A 25,023-nucleotide genomic window follows, 5' to 3' on the forward strand; every position below is an offset into this window, starting at 1 on the left:
TTCTCCAAGTCAATGAAAACCAAGTGGAGGTCCTTCTTCTGCTCTCTAAATCGCTCCATAACATGTCTTATTAAGAAGATTGCTTCTGTGGTTGACCTTTCAGACATGAAATCAAATTGGTTTGTTGATATCTGCGTCGTTTCTCGCATGCGCTGCTCAATGACTCTCTCCCATAACTTCATAGTGTGGCTCATCAACTTAATTCTCTGATAATTAGTACAACTTTAGATATCTCTCTTGTTCTTGTAGATTGGTGCCAATATATTTCTTTTTCACTCCTCAGACATCTTGTTTGATCGAAAGATATTGTTGAACATTTTGGTTAGCCATACTATAACTATATCCGGAGACATCTCCACATAGAATAGCCAGCGATGCAAGGCTAAGGCTAAGCTCCTATGGCATGTACTGAAACAACAGAAGGAGGCAATTCGTTCCTCTTATTCATCGATCCATCGACTCGAGGCTGTAAAGAAGAGAAGAGGAAAGCTTTACCACCCAATGGAGAAAGAGAAATTGGCATCTTCAAAACCAAAACCCTTGATAAACCTCTCTAGAATCCAGATCAGTCATCAGTCCCACTCGTCGCTAATCATGTCATCCGCATCCTTGGGCGGCCGAACAACGATAACCACCTCGGCCATCGCCGCGGCTATGCCCTGCTCAGCCAGCTTCTTCCCCCTCTCCACCACAAGCCGGCCTTCCTTCTCGAGGACGTATATCCCCTGCTCCACGATCTCCTTCTTGCTCCGATTGGCAATGACCAGCACCGGCTCCTCATCGACCGTTCGCCACGGCAGCCTCCGGCCGTCAGCCAACTTGATAACGACGGCGTCGTCCACTGCCTCGTCCACGGGGCCCATCCGAGCACCACGGCCCATCGCGCCCACGCCCTGTCCACCTCCACGACGCCAAGGTCCACGTCCGTCTTGGTCTGCCTGGGCGCTGACTCCATGGCCGCGACGCCGTCCGTCTCCCTGACCACCGACAGCATGAAGACGGTGGTCGCCTCCGCGACCTCGCCGTACTGGAGCCACACCACCGTGACGGCGGGCCGCGAGGCGGTAGGGTCCTCCTCCTCCACCACCTCCTCCCCGGCCGCCTTCTTCCTAGTGTGCTCCAGCTTGAGCTCCACGCACGCCCTGCCGGACTCGGTCTCCACCACCTGCAGCACGCGCTCCAGCTCCGCGATGTGGTCCTCCACGTCGATGGCCTCCCACGACTGGCGGAACCACGTGTAGGCGAAGCAGTCAGTGGGGGAGTCTCTCGCGAACGCCTCCCAGCCTTCCTCCCCGCGCCAGCGCGGGAAGCCCTTCATGGCGCGCGCCAGCTCCCGCACGCCCTTGGGCTCGAGCCTGTAGTTGATGGCGTGCCTAGCGGCGTCGGCGCGCTGGCGCGCATTCAGGAAGCGGAGCTCATACAGGAGGTCGGGCCCGCCATAGGAGTCGAAGTATGGGAGCAGGTCGGGCGGGAACGCGGCGCCTCTGTCGTCGAGGAGCGAGTCACGGACCTAGGACGCGACGACGAAGCAGTTCTGCTCGACGCCCGAGATGCCCGTGGCCTCCTGGATGGAGGACGGGTCGAAGCCATCCTGGGAGAGCGAGGAGATGAGGGGTGCGTACTCGTGCCACAGGCCCATCCGGTCGCAGAGGATCTGGAGGCGCTGGGTGAGGTCGAGGTTGCGGAGGCTGGGCGGGAGAGGGGACGGCGGCGGGTGGAACGGCTGGTAGAGCTGGCCCGGCGGTGCTATCGGGGGTGGTGTGAAGGGGAGCCTCCGGTCGCTCGGCCCACCCCCGCCGCGCGGTGCTGCCGCCTCCCGGGAGCAGGATGGCGCTCGCGGCGATGTGGCTGGCACGACGGCGGCGCCACACGGGAGGAGCGGTGGCGGCGGCGCCGCGGGGCGTGCGCTGGTGGCGCGGCGCGGTGGTGGACGCGGCGGGGTGGGGGTGGGAGAGTGACAGCATGGTGGCGATAAGGGGATCAGGGAGGGGAGAAGAGGAATGAGAGGGTCAGGGAAGCACGGAACGGAACCCAGGGCTTATCCTTTGTCCTAGCGTGCGCCACACGGGCGCGCATTTCCTGTTTTGCCTTCAGTTTCCCTTTCGGTCAGGTACTTTCCGTTTGTCCCGTTTGCTGTCGCGTTCGCTTCTAAATCCGGGACTTCTCTTCCTTCTCCTTTCTCTGCGCTCATCGGGCGCTTCTCTTCTTCTTCGAGGAGGAGGCAGAGGCGGAGGCGGAGGCTCCGTCGACGCCGCCGCAGCCATGATTCGTGCGCCACCTACTGATCTTCACCGTCGATGTGGAGCGGAGGGGCATATTCCAACAGGCTGAGGGACGTCGAGTCAAGTGCACGTCCAGATTCCAGAGGAGCGAGAGGCCCCGGCAAATCCGACGCCCGTCCAGAGTACAGATCCTGCCGCTCCAGTCACGAGATCGCCGTCTCGCCGGTCTTCTCGCCGCGTTGTCTAATGGTACGTGCAACATTGAGTACATACGATAGGAAAGGGTTTTTAAATTTAATTTTTTTTAAAATTACTGTGCAAAGGGTTTTAAAATATGTGAAAGCTAGATATGCACAAAGTCATTAAATATATATTTGAAAGTTTTGAATTTTCGTATATAAAAATACAGATATGCAGCTCGATAGATGTTACGGTAGCATGTAGGAAGTTTTTTCTGAATATATAATTTTGGAAGATAATGAATATACCCATAGCCCCGTTCGACTTACCTTATAATCCGCACTATTCAGCTTGTTTTTTCAGCCAGAACAACGTTTTTCTCTCACAACAATTCAGCCAGAACAGCGTTTTCAATCAATTTAGCTAAGTTTCAGCAAGTCGAACGAGGCTATATAATGAAAAAATTTTACACGGTAGACATCAAGAGCACATGCATGGAACTCCCATTCTATTTTGATATAACTTTTATTTTAATTGGCGCACAGAGTTTAACTTTATATATTTTATTTATTTATCTTGTCTCATTGTTTTTAAGGGTATTAATGAAAACTACTATAACTGAAAATGCAAGCTGCATGTCCTTTCTATTAGCTACAAACAAAGACTTATATATCTCGATAAATGAGATGTACTATATTCTAGTGCTAGTATTAGTGTAGAAATAACTTTGAATTTCTATTTTATATATCTTTTTTTAGTTTTCTGTATATATTAAGTCAAGTAATCACATACAAAATTTTCTGGAGCGTAAGACTATCAATTATGTATGTACTGGTCCTGCATCCACATAGAAGTAAATCATCCCCCGTCCGTTTCAACTCCCACATTTGCATGGGTTAAACTAGACAGGAGAAACATGAAATGAAAAAATAGATTGATTGGGCTGCATGGGCTGAAGCTAGACTGAGAAGTAAGAGCATCTCCAAGAGTTTGCTATCTCAACTTGGCATCCATATAATTTTGGCAAAACAGAAAAAATAGCCTCCAACAGTTTGGCAAAACAACTTGGCATCAATAGCAACTTGGCAAATCTTTCCTCCGCGCGCTCAAATATACGCGCGCGTATACGGCTTGGCATCCGGGGCTCTTCGTTTCTTAGCGGGGCTCTTCGTTCGCTTAGCGGGCCTCTTCGTTTTGTTAACGGGTTTTTTTATTTTACCAAGTCAAAAATGCCAAACTCTTGAAGATGGATTGTTTTTTTACTTGGCATATAATTTTGGGAGTTGGCAAATCACAAGATTTATCAAGTAAAATTTGACAAACTCTTGGAGATGCTCTAAGGGCCTCTTTGGCGCAGCTCCTAGGTGCTCCGGCTCCTCCTCTGCGGCACTGTAGCACACTGTTTGGGCACTGTAGCAGGAGCAGTTTCGGAAATTGCGGCGGAAAATGAACTGGGAAGAGGAAGAGCCGGAGAAACCACGGTTTCAGGCTCCTCCGGCTCTGTGCTACAGTAGCGCTACCGTGCAGAGCCGGAGCCGGCGAGAGCCGTGCCAAATAAGCCCTAGGAAAAAAAGTCCGCTTCGTGACCCATACATCACACGCGCGCCAACCCACCTCTAGCGTGTCAGGAATATGCGTGCTCCTCAGGGCTCGCCACGCGCGTCACTGTCGACTGTTGGCGCACAACTCGGCTTGAGCAAATATTACGTATACCAGGTGGTGGGACAGCTAAATTTTTATACTAAAAACACATGTATCATACGATAAGATAATAATAATGTGAAAGTTATATCTTCAAACTTTTAAAGCTGATTCATTGACTGCAAAAGCCCAGATAAAGCTTACGTATAGAAACCTCAAGTAGTAAAAAGCAGGATCTTATAGGAACATTCGGCAGCAAAGGAACTTTCTACAGTACATCAAAATGATAGAGAAGCAGCTAAAAGGGCGCATGATTACATTATTGCAAGTGATGATGTAGTTTTTACTGTAGTATACTATTGTGGTCCGAATAATAATAGTAATAATCTACAGGAAACTCGTAGTTCTAGCAAAATTTAGATCGTACGTAAAACCTGACCATTTCGAGTTCCATACATGGAATCGGGTGGTATCCTCTGCAGACAGCAATTGTCCAAGAGCTTAGTAGTTTTCTGCAATCTTTTTCACGGAGTATGTCCCCAGAGCAGCACTGATGACGCCCAATATTATGATACCAATGCTTGAGATTACCTGAAATTGGAGATTGAGAAGTAACAATATCAGCGACCAAGTTTGCAAATTGCCACAGTAAAGAATACTTCCACCAGGTTTTCAAAAAAAAAAAAAAAGAATGCTTCCACCCGGCAGTATCATTAGAGATCTCCAGTTGAGAGCCCGATATGCGGAGACGAAAATTCATTTTGTGATAACTGCAATTTGACGATCATTTACCTGTGAACAAGTTGCTTTATTCTGTGCAATCTTCAGGAAGCACAGGGCTGGCATTATGACTGCCTGTAATTATGAATAGTATACACCCGTTAACCACATTCTATAATAAAATATGATTAATCTATCAGCCATGCCTCTTTCTTAGGTAACAAATGAAATAACAATGCATGGTATATCAGAAAGTTTTGTCTGATAAGTTTAAAAGGGACGTACCCAGTGCAGAGAGCTCCCGCTCTGTGCAGGGTCTGGGAAAGGGTGTAAGTGGCAAGCCTTACCCTCGCCTGTGCAATGCGAGGAGACCACGACTCGAACCCGGGACCTTCCGGTCACAGGTTGTAGACTGTTAATTGTAATAATGAAACAATGCATGGTACATGGGGGGGGGGGGGGGGGGGGGGGACTAAACAAGACCACTATTCTCGTGAAACAGTTCAATTTTTTCAGAAGAATGATGTACCTGCAAGTTAGGAAATTTAGAGATGAAGGCTAAGTGTCAATATTGGTTTTGTAAGTCTAGCATAGCAACCTTTATCTCAACAAGTTTGCCACTTAGTAGTCTCACAATACAGCTCAGTACAGTGCTAACAAGTTAAATGAAAAAAAAACTTACCACAAGTATACTAAGAAGAGATCCAATGAGAGCCATCACAAGACCTGAAACACGAAGCAGATAGTTCAGGGGTTCAGTCAAGACAGTGAACTGATTTGTGGGATATACAATATATAGAAAATTTTTAGGATAACAGAAGTAGACAGTGATGTGGGATGCACAATTCAAAAAATGGGTGCATGCTAACCAAAGAACGGCAGAAGGAAAGCAATGCAGACAGTTGATGCAACAAGGGCAGTCCTTGCTACAATAGAGCACGATGTTTCGTTCATAAAACCTTCAGCACGCAACTCTTCGAAACTTAGAGCTAATGGGTTTACCAACAAGGCATATCTGGTTGTAATTAAGGATGAAGCAATTCCACAAAGAGTTAGAATAAGTAAAATCATGGCACTAAAATAAAAATGTTATCCTAGAAAACTGAAATTTCGAGGTTTTGATGATAAGGATTGTAAGGAAAATGGACAGTAGACCCATTTACTTTGGGTTTTGGTGTTCGATGACCAACACAACCAAGTTGGACTAATGAATTTGCAAGTGATTGTTTTGTAGTTTAATAGGGTGCAAGACGTAACTTGGACGAAGGTGACGTGATGATCCGATGATCAACACCTTAAGCAAGACCTTAGGAGCACAAGAGAAGACCCAAGATATCAAGCAAAGTCCAAGCACGAAGTTAAGAACCAAGCCGCACGCAAGATCGCGAAGAAACGAGCTCACAGAAGTGACCGGACGCTGGACCAGACGCTGGAGGAAAGTGATCGGACGCTCCGATCAGTGACTCGACTACAGCAGGCGTCAGCAGCAGCGACCGGACGCTGAACAAGCAAAATGACCGGATGCACTGATGGCACTGTTCATCAGTCCGACAACACATTCAGCATTGACCGGACGTTGGCGGCAAATCGATCGGACGTAGGACAGCAGCGTCCGATTGAGTACAGAGAGGTTCCAGAGCGGCGAAAATGCGACCAGACGTGTCTGGTGGTAGGTGACCGGATGCTGGCAGCGTCCGATCAGTTGATCGCAGCTTTAACGGTCGGGACGACCGGACGCGTCCGGTCAGGACGTAATCAGCGTCCGGTCAGTAGCAGAAAAGCGGGATTTCATCCCCAACGGCTACTTTCTCAATGAGCTTATAAATACAACCCCCAACCGGGCATTTGAGATGTATGGAGCTAAGAAAACATATCAAGAGTGTTGATACACCATTTTAGTGATCTCCACTTGCATAGTGCTTAGTGATTTATTAGGTGATTAGCGTATGTGCTTTACGAAGTGCTTAGGTTAATTAGACCATCGCTTATGAGCTTGCTCTGGGTTTAGACCTAGTGTTTAGTGAGCTTTGCATACCTCTTACCACTCGGTGCTTGCACGCACGATTGTTGTACATTGGAGGAGCTTGTAGTCTTGCGAGATCACACCAACCACGTTTGTGGTATGGCCGCCACCGTATACCGGAGGGAACAAGACCCTCGACGTTTTGGCTGGAAACTTGATAGTGAAGACGACGGGGAGCATCCAGGAGAGGCTTGCCGGAAGGCACGTCTGAGACCCACTTGCACGTGGGGAAGGCCCGAGGCTATCCACGGAGTTACCCGACTCGAAGCTTGGCCTTTGCGTGGGATTCCTTGCGAGGGGCTCCAACGAGGACTAGGGAGAAGCTTGCACGCTTCTCGATACCTCGGTAAAAATACCGGAGTCGTCGATGGGAGTTTGTATATCTCTACCTTGCTCTTTAGCTTCCGTATTTACATTGATTGTATTACTCCTTTTGCGGTAGAGATAGCAACACACTAGCAAAACTGTAGTTGCACATTTAAATAGTTTATCTATTGCATAGGTTTTGCTAGGGTTAGAAAAAGATGCCATAGTTTAGAATTAGAATTTTAAGTTGCCTAATTCACCCCCCTCCCTCTTAGGTGTCACAGTCCCCTACAAGTGGTATCAGAGCCAGTTGGCTTAATTAGGACATTTGGCTTAACCGCCGTTGAGCCGACGCTATTTAGAGTGGTTGGGATGGATACCTCTAGGCCTCTGCACTTTGATGGCACTAACTTTCCCTATTATAAAGCTAGAATGGCTTGTCACCTTGATCCGATTGATTTGGGTGTTTGGAGAGTCACTCGTGACGGGATAAAACCCATTAAGAATCCCGATAAACCCACAAAGAGTGAAGAAAAGAAAATTCATTTCAATACTAGAGCTAAAAATTGCTTGTTTAAATCTTTTAGCATGGATGTGTTTAACCAAGCGTTCACTTTAAATACGGCACATGAAATTTAGTTAAAACTTCAAGAGCTCCATGACGGCACATCAAATGTCCGTGAGCAAAAACATTGTCTAGCTAAACAAAATTATGATTCCTTTACAATGAATGATGATGAGCTTGTTCATGATATGTATTCTCATTTGAATCTAATTATCAATGAGCTCCATTCAATAGGATTAACAAAGCTAGATGATGCGGACATCGTGAGGAAGATCATCTCCGTACTACCACAAAAGAAATATGCAAGTATCATCACCATCCTCCACAACATGGAGGACTTGAGCACCATGACTCCGGGCATAGTCATTGGCAAGATAGTGGCATTTGAAATGTCACGTAAGATGGGTCAAGAAGAAGCCTCTTCATCAAGCAAAGGCAAAGCTCTCGCATGTAGCGAGAAAAAGAAGATGAAGAGAAAGCAAGTTGAGACAAGCTCAAGCTTAAGCTCCTCAAGTGAAGATGATGAAGAAGAAGAAGAAGATGATGATGATGATGATGAATCCTCCACCTCCGACCTTGATGAAGAATCAATCAAACTTATCAACAAGGTGGAGAAGATGATCCAAAGGTTCAATGTCAAGGGTGTGCCCATCCGAATTCAAGATCTCATTTTCACCAGTCAAAGAAATGAGCAAAGAAAGAGAGGATATTATGGATGCGACGAGTTGGGGTACTTTGTGGAAGTTTGTCCAAACAAGCCCACACCCAAGACAAAGATGAAGGCATGCAAGAACCAAGCCCTCATATCAATAAAGTCATGGGATGATTCTTCAAGTGAAGAAAAACACCATCACAAAAGGCGAGGGCATAAGCACTCATCATTAAGCTCTTCTCATATATGCCTTATGGTACGAGGTAACGAAAGCTCATCCTCTAGTGAGAGTGATAGTGATGATGAAATGCCTTCTTATGAGAAAATTGTGCAATAAAATCTTAATTATGCTAAAGTTTGCACTAGTCGACAAAAGAAGCTCGAAAAATTAAAAAAAAAGCTAGATAGTTCACAAAAAGCATACAAAACTTTGCTTAAATAATATGAGAACTTTGCTAATCTCAATGTTGAAATATCTACTAAAATTAAGCAATTTGAGACTAGTGCAACAATAAATGCATGCACAATCAATGATGAGCAACTTGTAAAGAAAAATAAAAAATTAAAAGAAAAGTTGGATAGCTCATAAGATGCTTATAAAAGTTTGCTTGCTAAAATAGAAACCATGTGCAAACATTATGATGAGCTAACTAATAAAGTTACTAATCTTGAAGCCGTTAGTTCAACTCCCACCAAGGCATCTAAAAGAAAAGTTATATCTTTAACATGTCTAAAAAGGATGCCTCTACTTCTTGTAACGATTTATGTTTAGACTCACCCTTGTGCAACCAAGTTTGTGTTGAGAAAGTTGTTGTAGATACATGCACACAAGATGTTGCAAAGGAGAATGAGTAACTTAAGCATGAAGTAGCTTGCTTCATCAAGGACTTGACTCAAGTGAAAGGCAAGGCTAAGCAAGCCCAACTTCATCAAGATAACACCGCTAAAGGAGTGAAGAAGCTTGATGAAGGACAAACCATGGTTTGCTACGTGTGCCACAAGAAAGGGCATAAGTCCTATGAGTGCAACGTGAAGAATGGGGGAGGAGCAAAGAAGAAAGAGAAGAAGCAAACAAGCAAGCTCTCCAACACTTACACCAACAAGGTGGACAAGAAGGCCTCTACACCATACTTGTTAAAGAAGAAGAAAAATGATAAAGTGATGGCCATCATGGTGAACAAGTAAGCCAATAATGGGGTCAAACACTTTTGGGTGCCAAAGAAAATCATTTATAATATGAAGAGCACCAAGAAGGTTTGGATCCTGAAAGGGAAGTGAGAAGTCCGATGGAATACGGGGAATTTGAAGACTTGGCAAAGTATGGATGCATTTAATGGGGTGCATCATGATGGACAAAATCATTGCCAAGTGGGTTAGTGAATACTATGGACCCAAAATCCCCTTCCCATGTTAGGTAACTAGATTCAATTTGCATTTTCTATAAGTGGTATTTCTTACAAATTGGTATTTTTAAGCGTCTAGTTACTTTTCATACCTATGTTTATATTTGCATGCTTATATCTTATGTCATGCATACAATAGGTATATCTTATGGTAGGCTTACTCAGTTTCATTCTTAATTCCTTGGAGCAATCCTACATGGTTTAAAATTGGTTAGAAGCACGGCACATAACTTGTCTTTCGATTGTTCATCTAATATGTGCCAAAGTTCAAATTGTAGATAATTTCTCTCAAATATCGCCTTCAAAAATGACTCTAACATTCATATGATGTCATCTTTCAAGTGGTATTTTTTATTCTAAAATCAATGTGCATGTTTTTTACAAGTATTCTATACTTGTGTGCACAAATTTATGGGGAGGTTACTCTATAAGTTGGATGCTTTGAGACTAACACATTTTCAAGCTTATTATGTGTGTAGTAGTCTCATTACAAAGAAAATGGAGTCTCCGGAGTTAAGCATCACACTTCAAATATCCACCACCTATTGTAAGTGGTAGAAATCAAATTAGTTTCCACATGTGGTATTTCTAAACCGATATCATCATATTGATTTCATTTTGATATTTATATGCTTTTTCCAAGCATTATATAGATTAAATTCCCTTGAGCAAAAATTTGCCAATTATGTATATGCTTTGCATTCTACCATATGTATGCATATATTCAGGGGAAGCTTAGTCTATATAATATGAGAGTCAAATTTTGTGATCTATTTCACTCTCCACACAAAGGATCACAAAGTTTGCCTCTCCCTTGTGCTACTAATGTCTTCCTTTTCGGTGTTTGATTCCAAAGGGGGGGAATTTAGAGGATCAAAAGCAAGCATTAATTTGTAGGACCAAAAGCTAGATCATAATAATTTACAAGTGATAATGGTCTACAAATGGTAATAGTCCGAGAAAAGAAGGTTAGTGGATTATGAATTAGTCTATATAATGGGGAGAATTTGTAGGAAGCAAGGCTTAAATCCATAATACCACATGGGGACATTTGCAAGAGCAAGATAAGTGTTTATGTGGTATTCTTTAGTTTTACAAGTAATATCTTTTAGCATCATATAACCTTGCCCCCTGCATTGTATCCTAGCAAGTAGGTAGTTTTTAAATTTCAAAATTCTATTATTTGCTTGCTTTGGTCGTGTTGTCATCAATCACCAAAAATGGGGAGATTGTAAGAAAAATGGACCCTAGGCCCATTTACTTTGGATTTTGGTGTTTGATGACTAACACAACCAAGTTGGACTAATGAATTCGCAAGTGATTGTTTTGTAGTTTAATAGGGTGCAAGACGTGACTTGGACGAAGGCGACGTGATGATCCGATGATCAACACCTTAAGCAAGACCTTAGGAGCACAAGAGAAAACCCAAGATATCAAACAAAGTCTAAGCATAAAGATAGGAACCAAGCCGCACGCAAGATCACGAAGAAACGAGCTCACAGAGGTGATCGGACGCTGGAGGAAAGTGACCGGACGCTCTGATCAGTGACTCGACTACAACAGGCGTCAACAGCAGCGACCGGACGCTGAACAAGCAAAATGACCGGACGCACTAATGGCACTATTCATCAGTTCGGCAACACATTCAGCATTGACCGAACGCTGGCGGCAAACCGATCGGACGTAGGATAGCAGCGTCCGATCGAGTACAGAGAGGTTCCAGAGCGGCGAAAATGCGACCAGGCGCATTTGGTTGCAGGTGATCGAACGCTAGCAGCGTCCGATCAGTTGATCGCGGCTCTAACAGTCGGGATGACCGGATGCGTCCGGTCAGGACGTGATCAGCGTCCGGTCAGTAGCAGAAAAGCGGGATTTCATCCCCAACGGCTACTTTCTCAATGAGGGTTATAAATACAACCCCTAACCGGCCATTTGAGATGTGTGAAGCTAAGGAAACATATCAAGAGTGTTGATATACCATTTTAGTGATCTCCATTTGCATAGTGCTTAGTGATTTATTAGGTGATTAGCGTAGGTGCTTTGCGAAGTGCTTAGGTTGATTAGACCACCGCTTATGCACTTGCTCTAGGTTTAGGCCTAGTGTTTAGTGAGGTTTGCATACCTCTTACCACTCGGTGCTTGCGCGCACCATTGTTGTACATTGGAGGAGCTTGTAGTCTTGCGTAAGGATAGCAATGGGGATGTACCCGTCGGGTATCGCCAGAACGTTCTCTTCCCCACTACGGAGAATTCATCCTGTCCCCGTCCCCGTCCCCATTAACTGTCTTGGGTATAGATTCTTGTCCATCTCCGTACCCATCGAGCATCGGTCGGATAACAGATACCTGATGGGTACTGCATACCCGATAAATAAGGACACTTGGGGTCACAACTTTGCAATCGGAGATGTTTCTTCTTCACCCGGGTATAAGTGTCGGAGTCTCGAAGATGCCGAGGAGAAGGAGCGAGGTTACGAGGAGGACGAGCAAAGGTGGTAGAGAGACCGAACTGAGGAAGCGAGGGGCATGAGCGCTCATGAGGAAGGCGTGCTTGTGCTGCTGGCGAAGATGGTAAGAAAAAATTAAACTAGGGTTCTTAGAACACACAAACTATATGTATGATTATTCAGATTTGGACCAAAATACCTATGTTGAGCTTCTTTGGGCCTAATACTCGCATGACAGCTCAAATAGTCGGGTTCCCCAACGGGTAATGGGGACGGGTAAACAAGGAACGTTCCCGTACCCGCTATACCCATCGGGGATAGATTCTTATCCATTTAGATGCCCGCGGGATATGATCCCATCCCCGTCCCCTAATAGATCAAATACCCGTCGGGTATCAGGGCCCCGTTGCCATCTTTAGTCTTGCGAGATCACACCAACCGCGTTTGTGGTGTGGCCGCCACCGTGTACCGGAGGGAACAAGGCCCGCGACGTTTCCTCTAGAAACTTGATAGTGAAGATGGCGGGGAGCATCCGGGAGAGGCTTGCTGGAAGACACGTCAGAGACCCACTTGCACGTGGGGAAGGCCCGAGCCTGTCCACGGAGTTACCCAACCGGGAGCTTGGCCCTTGCGAGGGATTCCTTATGAGGGGCTCCAACGAGGACTAGGGGGAAGCTTGCGCGCTTCTCGATACCTCGATAAAAATATCGGAGTCGTCAACGGGAGTTTGCATATCTCTACCTTGCTCTTTAGCTTCCGCATTTACATTGATTGTATTACTTCTTTTGCGGTAGAGATAGCAACACATTAGCAAAATCGGAGTTGCACATTTAAATAGTTTATCTATTGCATAGGTTTTGCTAGGGTTAGAAAAAGAGGTCTCTGCTGCATGCCCTCCATGTTGCGTTGACTTCCAAGGAACTGTGCGAAGAACTGTTCCGCGGTGTACGGTGGAGGAGGAGGCCAGGGTGGATCACAGTTCTCATTCCCAGTGGCACTGCCACCTGCCTCAGTCGCGTCATACACGATACAACGAGTGTTCAGCATCTGCATATTTCAGCAACAGTAATTATTAGGCGATGTTGTAGAAATTACAGGTGAATGAAAAATTATGCCGTACTGAATTCACTAGAGAGAATAAATTCATACAATAAAACAGGGGCACAATAAGTCATTCGAATTAATTTTTTTAATTTAGAGTTAGAATTTTAAGTTGCCTAATTCACCCCCTCCCCTCTTAGGCGTCACGGTCCCCTACTAGGATACTTGGTGAAAGGGTTGATCACCTGAAAACATACAAAAACATTACTGAGTAATATTATAGAAAATTCGTTTTAAAAATAATATAAAGAAAAAATTTCTAGAATTTGAGAAAGTAAACTTAGGTCAGGATGCAGTTGTTATCGTGGTCCATAGTGCAACTTTTGAGGCAACCGAATGTTTTGGAAGGTTTAAAGTGATTTGTGATAAAGTGTTCTCTCCAAACATTAGAAAGCCAATGACAACAAAAGAACCATATATTACTATGCATATTGCAAAAGTGCAAAACACCAGCACACCTAAAGAAAAATCATTATTCCATAATAAGGTAAACCAAAACAGGAATCGGGCCAAACATACCATATGAACAGTGCCTTAGGGAACTTAGAGCGATCGGACATTGACCAGTAGATATTTGGAAATATTGAATGACCGGAGTAGCAAAATCCATAAATACCAATAGCAAAGGGCATGCCACTCTAGTTTACTACCTTCCTAGTTGAATGGAAGCCTATACCATCAGTAGCACCAACTAAACCAACGGACAGGAATACGAGAAGAGTTGCAATCACACCACCCGCTGCATGCATAATAATAATTAGTTAAAGCCATGCAAAGTCACTTGATCCTTATTTTAAGATTACTAATAACACTTTGCAAAAATAAACAAACTATCATCAGTCGGACCTGAAACGACCATATGTGTCCATGCATAATAATAATTAGTTAAAACCATGCACACATTTTGCAGCTTGCAGGTTGCAGCCATGAAACGACCATCTGTGTCCACAGGAAGCAACAAACAAGACATGGTAAAGCCTGCACTCTATAGTATGAAATCACGAATAGCAAACTTTAATGTAAGTATTACATCAATTCTCAAATGCAATATAAAATCTGAGAAATAATAGAACCTCACAGATGTCATCATCTAACCAGGCGGCATGATCCAGGCTCCTCATAATCACGCGCATTATCTCCCCACCAAGAACCATGGTAAACCTGGAAAAAATACTATTTTGATCAAAACTTATATTATCTTTTACTAACTTAAATCACTGCATCAATAACTTTGTACTATTGCTATATGTTTAGCTAGACACTAAAAGTAGTCAGGATCAAAATAGGCATATTTTCAGGCTCCATTCAAGAATAATAAATATGTTTGTACCATGAAGCAAGATTGAACTGTAAATAACTTGATATGCAGCTAATATATGACTAACTCTATCTTAGCTAACCAACCTATGAGACAAATCAGTAAAGGAAACATGAAGTCAGTGTAAATCTATAGAAATCAATCAATTTAACTCTCTTTTTTTACATAGATTGTTTCATGTCCATGGATGCATCAGACCTGACAAAACAAAATAATAGACAAGCGACTATAAACCTTTGAGTTAGCCATAAGTATGTCAAAGTCAAAAAATTATGTTATTCCTTTGCAAGAGACCATTTAACATGACTTATGCACTGGAATAGACTTAGAATAATAGTAAAAGTCATACCGGCCCTTAGACTTCAGTTCAGAGGCAATGCTTCATAACATATGCTGCCTTCCTACCCAAAAACAGATATGAAATTTCATTTTCTCTATGTGCTTCCTATTGACAGATCTATTACCCATACTCATTTGAGGCATAATCAATGGTTTTTCATCACAAAGTTCTATCATGAAAGCGATATTGCCGATGAGCAAGGCAAAAGTTAAAGGAATAAAAACTCTAGCTGTATAGCACAACAATGTCTTCAATCCCTTCTTTTGTATCTTGAGGTTAAATATTAGCACAAAACAACATACATATAATTTTATTTGATTTTTCTTGGTTCACAAGAAGGGGTTTAAAAGAAATTTAAAAGTAGCTTAGCAGAAAATATGGACGACATACCAGGAACACAAAACCAGTGATGCAGCACAGGCATGGATTAGAACCAAAATCATTCCATATTACAGTATTTTCACAGATGAACATTCGAGCAACCAGAATGCGTTGAAGGAAAATGTATAGCAACAAATTGAAACTGTAGGTATTTGTGCATACAGGCCAACATCAGAGCAATAAACAATGATGGATTATCTATATCTATTACCTTTTAGTTATCCACACCTGCTTCATCTTCAAGTTTTAGAAGTTCTGCAGCCAACAATAATCAATCAAAGGCAACTAGCTCCTTGATAGGAAGCAGTGCAGAAAGGGATGGGAAGTTCACTAATTCAGTAGAATTCCTACAAGTAATTTTTATATGCAAATAAAAAGGCAGTAAGACAGAAAAAATTACTGAAAAGAAGAAACGCACCGATCTAGATCATCTTGCCGAAGGCCCTAGCTGCCTCAAACCGCAACCGCATGCTGCTGCACCCGATTCACATACACACACGCATAGAAATAAAGATGAAGAAATGAACGAACAAAATCCACAGAACGAAAAGGGAAAAAGAACCAAAGCCGAGTCAACCATCTTCTGGAGAGGCCGACGCCCTGAAGGCCTTGCGAATCCGGCAGGTCGAAAAGGTCCGGAAATAAATATCCCCAGAATGAAAAGGGAAAAAAGAACCAAAGCCGAGTCCACCATCTTCTGGAGAGGCCGACGCCTTGAAGGCCTTGCGAATCCGGCAGGGTCGAAAAGGTCCGGCGCAAAGGTTGAGCGGCACGGCGGTGAACTGCGTGGTGGCACCATCCTGGAGGAAGAGCACGAAGTGGGTGTCGGGCACCACGATGAGCGCGCGCAGGCCGGATTCGGACTCCTTCCCGCGGTGGCTATCACCATGATTCTCATCCCGGAGCCATGGTAGTCCACCAAGCACCAGTTGTGCCTTCGCCCACTTGAGGATGGAGGGCGGGAGCGCTGCTGGCTCCGCCGTGAAGTTGTAGACGCCACGTTCCACCTCTCCCTCCGTTGGCGGAGGACGGGAATGGAGCCGCGGCGCGATGGGGCAGAGCAGCGGAGGCGGCGTGTGGAGAAGATGGGGGAGGATCGTGGGCGTGCGACGGTTCTGCCGGCGCCGCGCGTGGTGAAGGAAGGACGGGCGGGCCTCCGCCGGTCGGGACGAAGGGGCTGTGCGCGCCACCGTCGGCCGGGAGGGGACCGGTGCGGGGGAGCGATGATGACAGCGCCGGTGTCGGGGCGTGGCGGCGGCACCCATCCTCTTTAGTCGACGCTCGTCGAGGCCGCAGCGGCGATTCTTGCCCCCGCGTCGAGGCTCCGTGCGGTCGTGTCAGTCGTCGTCGAGGTGGCTCGTCCGTCCTGCCGAAGACCCTCGGGCGGCGTGTCCCGGAGATGGCACGGCCTTGGCGCGTCGCAGGTTACAATGCTCGCAGCGGCGAGAAGGTCCGTGGAGGCGTGGCGGAGCACGTGCTGGGTGGCGGCGCAGTGGGGCAGGGGCGGGGCGTGCGGCGTGCGCGATGGGCAGTGCCTGGCCAGGGCTGAGCAGCTCACGGTTTGGGAGAGCGGGAGGTGGCGCGGATTGGGGGAGCGGGGAGGCGGCGCTGATTGGCGGTGATTGGGGAGCGGGGGCGCGGAGAAGATCTTGTTCCGTCGGGTGGAGGATCGCACGTCGAACGGCAGAGCTGAGCCCAATTTTTTGTGGCACCATTCGGTTTTCTTACTTTTGTTCTTTTAGTTATATATTATAGTAGGAGATAGATATAGAGATTGATATAAATTTGTATCGTTCATTTACCGTATTTACCAATGCAAATTATTTGATTTGACCGGTTTATTCTATGCTATGGGATCAATCAAGATCAGGATGCATTCCACATCCACTTCCAGCAACCAGGTGGCGCCTGAGCACACGCAGCACGTCGAGCAGGCCGACCACGCCCACCAGCTCTTGCTCCTCCACCACCCACACGTGCGTCGCTCGGTGCACCATGGCCTGCACCATCACCGCCACCAGCGAGCTTCCCCTGTGGCACACGGTTGCCTCCTCTGCCCGTCGCCTCCCCAAGAACGAGCTGCCGTGCCTGTGCGGCGATGCTATAATCAGCTTCCTCCCGTTGGCGTCGACGATGTCCTCGTCCTCGTCGGACGACGAGGAGGATGACGACGAAGCAGAGGAGGAAGACGACGACGACGACGACGCGTCGGTGGTACCACCATAGAGCAAGTCGAGCATTCCGAGGAGGTTGCGGCGACGGAGGCGGGAACGGACGGCGTGGAGCGTGGCCGCGGGCGGGGCGCCGCCCCAGTCCAAGAACGACACGAGCTGGCCAGCCGAGAGCGCCGCGATGGCCGCCACGGACGCGACGCCGCCGGAGCAGAGCGCGGACGGCGAGATCTCGCCGACGAGGCGGCGGGCGGGGAAGCCGGTGCCGGTGCCGGCGACGACTGCTACCGAGGCGTGGGACGCCAGCGCGGCGCGGAGCAGCGGCACGGTGGAGAGCGCGCTGTCCCCGGCGGCGACGGCGAGCGCGGCGGGGCGGACGGCGCCAAGCTCGGTGACGGACCGCGAGGCCGTGGCGGAGAAGACGCCGACGGAGCTCAGGAGGAAGCGCACCACGTCCTCCACCGTGAGCCAGCACAGCTTGCCACGGTCGGCGGCGGCGCGCCACCTCTCCCTGATCGGCACGGCGAGCGTGTGCGCGCCGCCCAGGAACGCTTCCACCGCCTCCAGCACGCTGCCGATAGACACCAAACGACCGACCCCATCATCAGATCACCAAAACACTCACTGGACCCGGTCCGGAATTTTTGATGTACACGTGCAAGTGCGGCAGGCAACCTCGCGTCCGGGTCGATGCGGCGGACCGGCTGCAGCGCGCCGGCGGCGAGCAGGTCAGAGAGCGTGGCCTGGAGCGCGGCGGCCGGGGATGCCAGGTGGGCGGCGTCAGCGCAGAGGAAGAGCAGCGCGTCGGCCATGCACACCCGGCCGGCCACGTCGGACCCCTCGCTGCCGTCCCACACCGCGACGGCCGCGTCCCCGCCGCCGCCGCCGCCGGCCTCGAGGTCCGCGATGGCGTCGGCGACTGTGGACTGCGGCGGCAGCCACCTCAACGCCGGCTTGCCTATGCAGAGGTCCGACACCTTGTGCGCCTGGAGCAGCCGCTCCGCCATGCATGCACCGGTGCGGTGCACGACGTACAGTGAGCCGGGACTGGGAGCGGGCGGTGGGTGATGGGAAAAGAAAAGGAAGAAGCTAGCGTCGCTCGATCAGCGGCGGCGGTGGATGGTGGTCACTGGTGCGAGGTGGCGAGCTGCAGCTCAGAGAAGAACAATGCAGGCGCGAGTTAAATATGCAGGAGGTTTTTGATGTGTGTGCCTGCCATGGCAGTGGCAGTGGCAGTCTGGCAATGGGTTGTGGAATGTGGCCGTGGCCGGTGAGGACATAGGACAGCGATGGAGGGGGAGACGTGGCAAGGCAGCACATGATGATGAAAACCTGAAAAACAAAGATAAACTTTGTGCCCGTTATTGTCCTTTCTCTGCTGCTTTTAGCTACTCCGGCTTATAACTGATGTCTGGTTTTCTTTTGGTTATATCCTGCTGGCTTTATTATAGGAGTATTTATTTGATCATGGAATGCAACACGTACACGTAATCGTGCGCACTCTCTGCTGAACAACTGACTAACTGTCTAACTGTCGGACGTTAAAGTCGCTCGATCGTCCAGGGCTTCGGGCCATACATGACACTTTGCTGGATAACCGTCAGACGTTGAAGTTGGTAAACAATACAGTAGGTTTCTGATTGTCACGCGACAGAAGAAGGGCGGCAACGTGGCTGTGTTAGCGTAGTTGTAGACGTCTTCTATACGTACGTATGTGGCTACCAAGATGTCGCCAAGGTCAATTGCTAGCTACTTCCCTGATGAAAAAAAAAACCATTAGAGCTTTCACGAAGGTCAAACGCGCGACGCTGTAGTTTCGTTTCATCGTTTCATCGGCATGGCCGGTTGGTTTCTGGACTGATAAGCTTGGCTGGTGCTGGTTTGTTGTGAGAGAAAAATACTCAGCCTATTTGGCAGCTCGTATCTGGCTTATAAGCCTTGGTTTATTAGCCAATGAATAATATTTTTCTCTCACACCAAACCAGCCAGCAGTATTTTCAGCCATAGCTTATAAGCCAACTCAGCCAAAATGAACAGAGCCACAGTTGACTGACTGATAAGCTCTAGCTGAAATCAACAAACGAGCAGGCTGCGTAACGGAGCTGCGTAGCACTGCAGGCTCGTGCAACCAACAATCTGAGATGCACGTACAGAAAGACGTGTCATGTACGTACAGCTCACGAGTATGTCAGTCCTATACGTTGTACGTGTTTTTGCATATGCGAGACGAGATCCTCACGGTAACCGTATGTATGACCGCCGGCTGGCACCTACGTATTTATCACACGTGCATGCCGCTTGTTGTTCAACGAAAGTGAGGTCAGTGTAGTATATATTGCATGGGTTGGCAAGTACGCGCGTACATCATTATTATTAACTCGAAAGACCAGTGTCTGTGTGTGCCCTTTATACGTATCCAAGGACGTGGCAGGGGAATGGACCCACAAGCTCGCTCGCGTAATGCGTCTTGTTATACTGTGTTTTTTTTTATTGCAGAAGAGAGAGAAAAAAATACAAGCTTGCTCGCTCCCGTCCCGTATTACCAGCGGACACGGACACGGACACGGATTCACGAACACACGGGTGGTGAGTGGTGACTGTGTGTAGCGTCGTCGCACCCGGCGCAGGGGACACTGCATGATATGCATGGGCCTGCACGCGGGCAGGTGTGCGACATGCATCTGCGCGGGCGGAGCCAAGTGGAAGTGGACACGCGCGAAGGCACCAGCACCACTGCACCAGTCACCACCACGCGCTGCGCGAGCTGAGGCAATGAAGGGCTCCGCCGCCCGGATGCGGTGCGCGGCTGCGCGCAGACGGCCGGGGACGACGGATCAACTGCAGGACAGCAGGAGGATCAGCGAGTCTACACGCACACATGCTACAACCGCATGCCCGCTTAGGGCACGTACAACGGCGTGCTGGCCGTCGTCTCCGAGCACCGGTTGCTACAGTAAATGAGAAGGGGTAACGAAGCTGTCGCACGGTGAGACGACAGCGAGTGCTCGTGCTCCCAGGCGAAGAAGACGGCTGGCTGCGCGTTGTACGGAGCCACCGTCTTCAGTCGACGCCGCACGGATCCTGCTGCCCGTGCTGGATGAAGATTGCGTGCCAAATCTCCCACCATATATGTTTTGTCTTTGCTATTTTCCCCCGCCTCGACAGTCTCCGCCGCCCTCGTGAGCCATCACCGGGAGCCGCCCCTTCCCTCTCCGGCGATGTCTAGCAAGATGTCAATGGTTTCAAAGAGGAAGGCTGCGATTCCTTCGAAGAACAAGGCGGCGGCGGCGGCAGTGGCAGCGGCGACGGGGGCGGTTACGGCGCCGGCGGAGGTGGCGGCTGCGGCTGCGAGCCGAGTTCCTTGCGGAAGCGGCTCGGCCCCGGCACCCAACCTCGCTGGTCTCAGCAACGGCGCGGCAGCGGCATTCGTCGGTTGCGGAAACAGCTCATCCCCAGCGCCCAACCCCTCTGCAGGTTCAATTCATCCTCAATCAATGGAAGACGAGGTTTCCCAGTCGGATTTGGCGCAGTTGGCTTTTCACTTGGCAGATGTGGTGGCTCCATCAGTCCAAGTTCCCCTCCGTTTGTATAGAAATGATACTCATAATTGATCATGGCTATAAGCAAGCATTAAACGATTTGTAGACAGCCAAACAGAAAGCAGTTGTCTGTGGATTGTACGAACTGTCTGTTTAACCGTCTATATTGTAAATTCCAAGAGTTTACAGACAGCAGCTGTCTCATTCTTGTACATGCCCTTAGACTGTCTCCAATAGAAACAACCCAAACACGATATCCATTCAATAGTATACGTCACCTATAGTGAAAAGGTCACGGACCTAAATCTCTGCCTTCTCCAACAGACCCCGAGCAACCACACCACCGCCCCCGCTTCCTCCCCCCGTGTCATTTCATCCCCACCCGCCCCGCCCCACTAGATCTGCTCCGCCGCCACCGACACCCCCTCCTCGCCTTCCTCCAGCGAGCTCCTCGTCGGAGCAGGGCCAAGCGCCACAACCGACCCGCCCGCCCACCCTAGACCCTACTGCCATGGGGCCTAGATCCACGCGCCCCCGCCGATCCAGATCCATGGCCCGCCCCCGCGCGCTCCTCCTCCTCGCCGTCACGGCGGCGCTGCCAGGCGCCCGCGGGTTCTACCACCCGGGGAGCTACCCGCACAAGTACAACCCAGGCGACTACCTCAACGTGAAGGTGAACTCGCTCACCTCCATCGACACCGAGATGCCCTTCAGCTACTACAGCCCCCCCCCCCCCCCGCTAGCCACAAGAGGGGATCAAGGACAACACCGCCACCTCGGCCGTGAAGAGGTGGCGCGCGCACCGCGCGTCGGCGGCCACCCAGTCACGGATTGAAGTGGGCGGGGAGGTCGTAGACGTAGATCCGAACGGGGGGCGCCGCGGCTGCGCCGATGCTAGTGCCGGTGGCGGCGAGGGAGCGGGGCTTGAAGCGGAGGAAGGAGGAGCGGCGGAGCGGCGGGCGGCGTGGCATAGAGGAAGAGGGCGAGGGAGAGGGCGAACCAGAGCAAGAGGAGGAGCCGGGTGGAGTGCTTCCGTAGCCTAGCGGCGAGGGTGGGGGCTGCTTGGCTTCTCCTCGGCTTGGGATCTCTCATGGCGGAGGTACGCGGGTGGACGGAGCTCAAGCCGAAGCCCCCCTCAGCTCCTCCTTTATGCTATGCTTTTGCGTCATCGAGAGAGATGACACTTTTTTACTTTCTGACTCGTTAGGTATTCAAAATGGGTGCTTTGAATGTGTCCTCTGTTGGAGCGTGTTTTTGGACGTAAAATACTGTGCATGATATATTTTATGTTTGGGTTGTCCTTTGCACGTGCTCTTCGAGACAGTTTTAGGTGGTGTTTGGTTGCTCCTCCTAAATTTTAGTCGCTGTACCATCGAATGTTTGGACACATGTATAGAGTATTAAATATAGACTAATTACGAAACTAATTGCATAGTTTGCGACTAATTTACGAGACGAATCTTTTAAGCCTAATTAGTCCACGATTTGACAATGTGGTGCTATAATAACATATGCTAATAATAAATTAATTAGACTTAAAAAATTCATCTCGTAAAATACTGACGAATTATCTAATTTATTTTTTATTAATATTAAAATATCTCATATATCATTCTCTCAACGTACGTCCTAAATTTTAGTCACGGCATCAAACACCGCCTTACATACTCGAACGCAGCAGCAGGCTAGCAGCGGTCGTGCAAAACAGCAAAAGGCACGACAAACCAAGCTAGGCATGGCTGCAATCTAGGGTCCGAGCGGCATGATCGATCCAGAGCTGCAGAACAAACAGAGATTCGTTTTAATTTCTGGCACTGGCAGGGATGGTGATGGTGTGCAGCTGGATGCATGCATGGCGGTGATATACGATCCATCGTTCGATCTCAACGCTGTACAGAAATGGTTATTTTTTTCCCCTCTTAGGTTATTGCAAATGTTCATGCATCCCATGCATGGCTACACAGTAAGATGGAGGCAACGACTCCATTGCGTTTCGAGATTTGAGACAAGTAATTTTTTTTCGTTCTCCAAATCTGATTTTTTTTTTGCGAGACCCACTTACATATCACATACACGAGCGTCCACTTATCCCTATAAACGTTAAAAGGTCCTTGTTTGGTTTTAATAATTGAATGACAGCCTTAGCTGGACTAATATGTGTTTAAGTGAGATACACAGATGATTAGTTCACAATTACATCATGTGTGAGTAACCTATGCTATGAAGGTGAAATGGCTTGGATATGTTACCAGACTCACACATGTGATGAATGAACTCATTATATATGAGATATGACATAGAGTCATGTGACTAAGGTAGAAAAGATCAAGGCAAGACTCAGTTTGATGGACCGGTGGTAAGCGTGAAGGGTAAGTTGGAGGCTTTGGAGCGATGGACCGTGTGGCGGTGAAGCTTGAGCAAGACTTGGCGCCGATGGACGTAGGCAACGATGAAAAATAAGTGAGGTCAAAATTGATGAACCAACAAGATCACGTGATGATATGAAGTTGATCATATCATTTGTCGATCAAGGTTGGTGCATGTGGTGCACCAACATTGAAGGAGATAAAATAGAATGCGCAAGACAAAGGTATAACTTATAGGGTATTTTATTTCACCGGTCATAGGTGTGTAGAGTAGTTTATGACCGGGTTTAGCATAGATGGCCATACTATCAAGAGGGGCAAACTTATTTGCATATCAATCATCTAGTGCCGCTCGAATGATATAACTTTGCATCATTGTTAGGGTTGAGTGGTGTGGTGAATTGAGTACTAATCCTTTGATAAAATATTTATAAAAAGTTAACACACATGCACATGATAGTGTACACTTGATGGTGTTGGTATATTTGCAAAGAAGAAGTTAATGGAGTTGATTTGGATCAACTTGGTGAAGTTGAAGAAGAAAATATGAAGAAAAGAGCAAGTTTAGATTGTCCGAGGGTCGGAAAACGCAACCAAACTTATACCCAACGCGCAGCCCTTCCTGAGGGTGGCACCGTCCTTTCCGGTGTGCACCGGACAGCCTAGGGCAGTGGCACCGCCACCCTGCGGCGTGTCAAAAACAGCAGCAACACCCCTTTCATATTTCGGGCATAACTCCTAACTCTGAACTCTAATTTTGATGATCTAGGACTTTTTGGAAAGCTAATGAAATGCTCTACAAATCTGAAGTGGTGAATCTTAATTTGGAGCAAGTTAGGGTCACTCGACTATCCGGTGACCATGGCGGTGTGGCACCGCCACTTTTTCCTAGAGAGGGGGGAACTTCGTGGGGGGGGGGGGGCACCGCCACCCATAGGGCAGTGCACCGCCCCCTATGTCTGGTGCCAGGGTCCCAACGGCTAGTTTAAAATAGCCATTGCAATTCGACAGTTGGACACTATCACCCTATGTCTGGTGGCCGCACGTTGCTGTTCGATGACCGCGTAGAAATGTGTTCCAAGGCTCCAATGGCTCTATTTGGCTTGGGGGCTATAAATAGAGGTGAAGCTCGGGCGTGGCTGAGGTTGAGCACCTTGAGAATATGTGAAAACTCTAGTTTAATTTTGGTTAATTAATGAAACCCTAAGTGTTAACCTAGTTTATCAAAGCGATTATAAGATAGGTAGCACTACTCCAAGTGATAAAGCAATGGCGAAGATCATGACGATGGTGATGGCATGGTGATGATCACATGCTTGAACTTGAAAAGAAGAAAGAGAAAAACAAAAGGCTCAAGGCAAAGGTATAAATAGTAGGAGCTATTTTATTTCGGTGATCAAAATACTTAGTGAGTGTGATCACATTTAGGTTAGATAGCCGTACTATTAAGAGGGGTGAAACTCATATTGAAATGCGGTTATCAAAGTGCCACTATATGCTCTAACTCATTGCATATGTATTTAGGATCTAGTGGAGTGCTAACTTCTTTGGAAATGCTTGTGAAAATATGCTAACACATGTGCATAAGGTGATACACTTGGTGGTTGGCACATTTGAGCAAGTGTTAGAAACTTCAGCGGCGGAGTGTC

At 47.9% G+C, this 25,023-nt stretch overlaps 1 protein-coding gene and 1 pseudogene across 14 annotated transcripts; both read right to left on the minus strand.

Annotated features, from left to right (window-relative positions):
* Positions 1 to 572: 572 nt before the first annotated feature.
* On the minus strand, positions 573 to 1,964 carry LOC136495493 (rubisco accumulation factor 1, chloroplastic-like; annotated as a pseudogene).
* Positions 1,965 to 12,878: 10,914 nt separating this feature from the next.
* LOC136498322 (CBS domain-containing protein CBSX5-like) lies at positions 12,879 to 18,890 on the minus strand. 14 transcript variants are annotated; one of them, XM_066494267.1, is made up of 7 exons: positions 18,145 to 18,890; positions 15,717 to 18,040; positions 15,510 to 15,553; positions 14,333 to 14,420; positions 14,106 to 14,198; positions 13,910 to 13,998; positions 12,879 to 13,205 (listed from the first exon to the last, which is right to left on the minus strand). In XM_066494267.1, the coding sequence occupies exons 1-2, from the start codon at positions 18,474 to 18,476 to the stop codon at positions 17,155 to 17,157; spliced, it is 1,218 nt and encodes a 405-aa protein (XP_066350364.1). In that variant the 5' UTR covers positions 18,477 to 18,890; the 3' UTR covers positions 12,879 to 13,205; positions 13,910 to 13,998; positions 14,106 to 14,198; positions 14,333 to 14,420; positions 15,510 to 15,553; positions 15,717 to 17,154. The 14 variants fall into 14 exon arrangements, with proteins under 14 accessions (XP_066350364.1, XP_066350357.1, XP_066350369.1 ...); XM_066494260.1 differs by having other exon boundaries at positions 13,779 to 13,998; XM_066494268.1 differs by lacking the exon at positions 12,879 to 13,205 and having other exon boundaries at positions 13,214 to 13,998; positions 15,717 to 15,772; positions 15,876 to 18,040.
* Positions 18,891 to 25,023: the final 6,133 nt, after the last annotated feature.

This window comes from Miscanthus floridulus, chromosome 12 (assembly GCF_019320115.1).
Source record: "Miscanthus floridulus cultivar M001 chromosome 12, ASM1932011v1, whole genome shotgun sequence".
NCBI classification, from domain to species: Eukaryota; Viridiplantae; Streptophyta; class Magnoliopsida; order Poales; family Poaceae; genus Miscanthus; species Miscanthus floridulus.

What these genes read in the sequence shown, in the direction of transcription:
- LOC136498322 (XM_066494272.1), bottom strand. Translation starts at nt 18,476, where the DNA reads ATGGCGGAGCGGCTGCTCCAGGCGCACAAGGTGTCGGACCTCTGCATA. An exon ending in CGCATCGACCCGGACGCGAG is followed by an intron (nt 18,041 to 18,144) that starts GTTGCCTGCCGC and finishes GTCTATCGGCAG; the next exon opens with CGTGCTGGAGGCGGTGGAAG.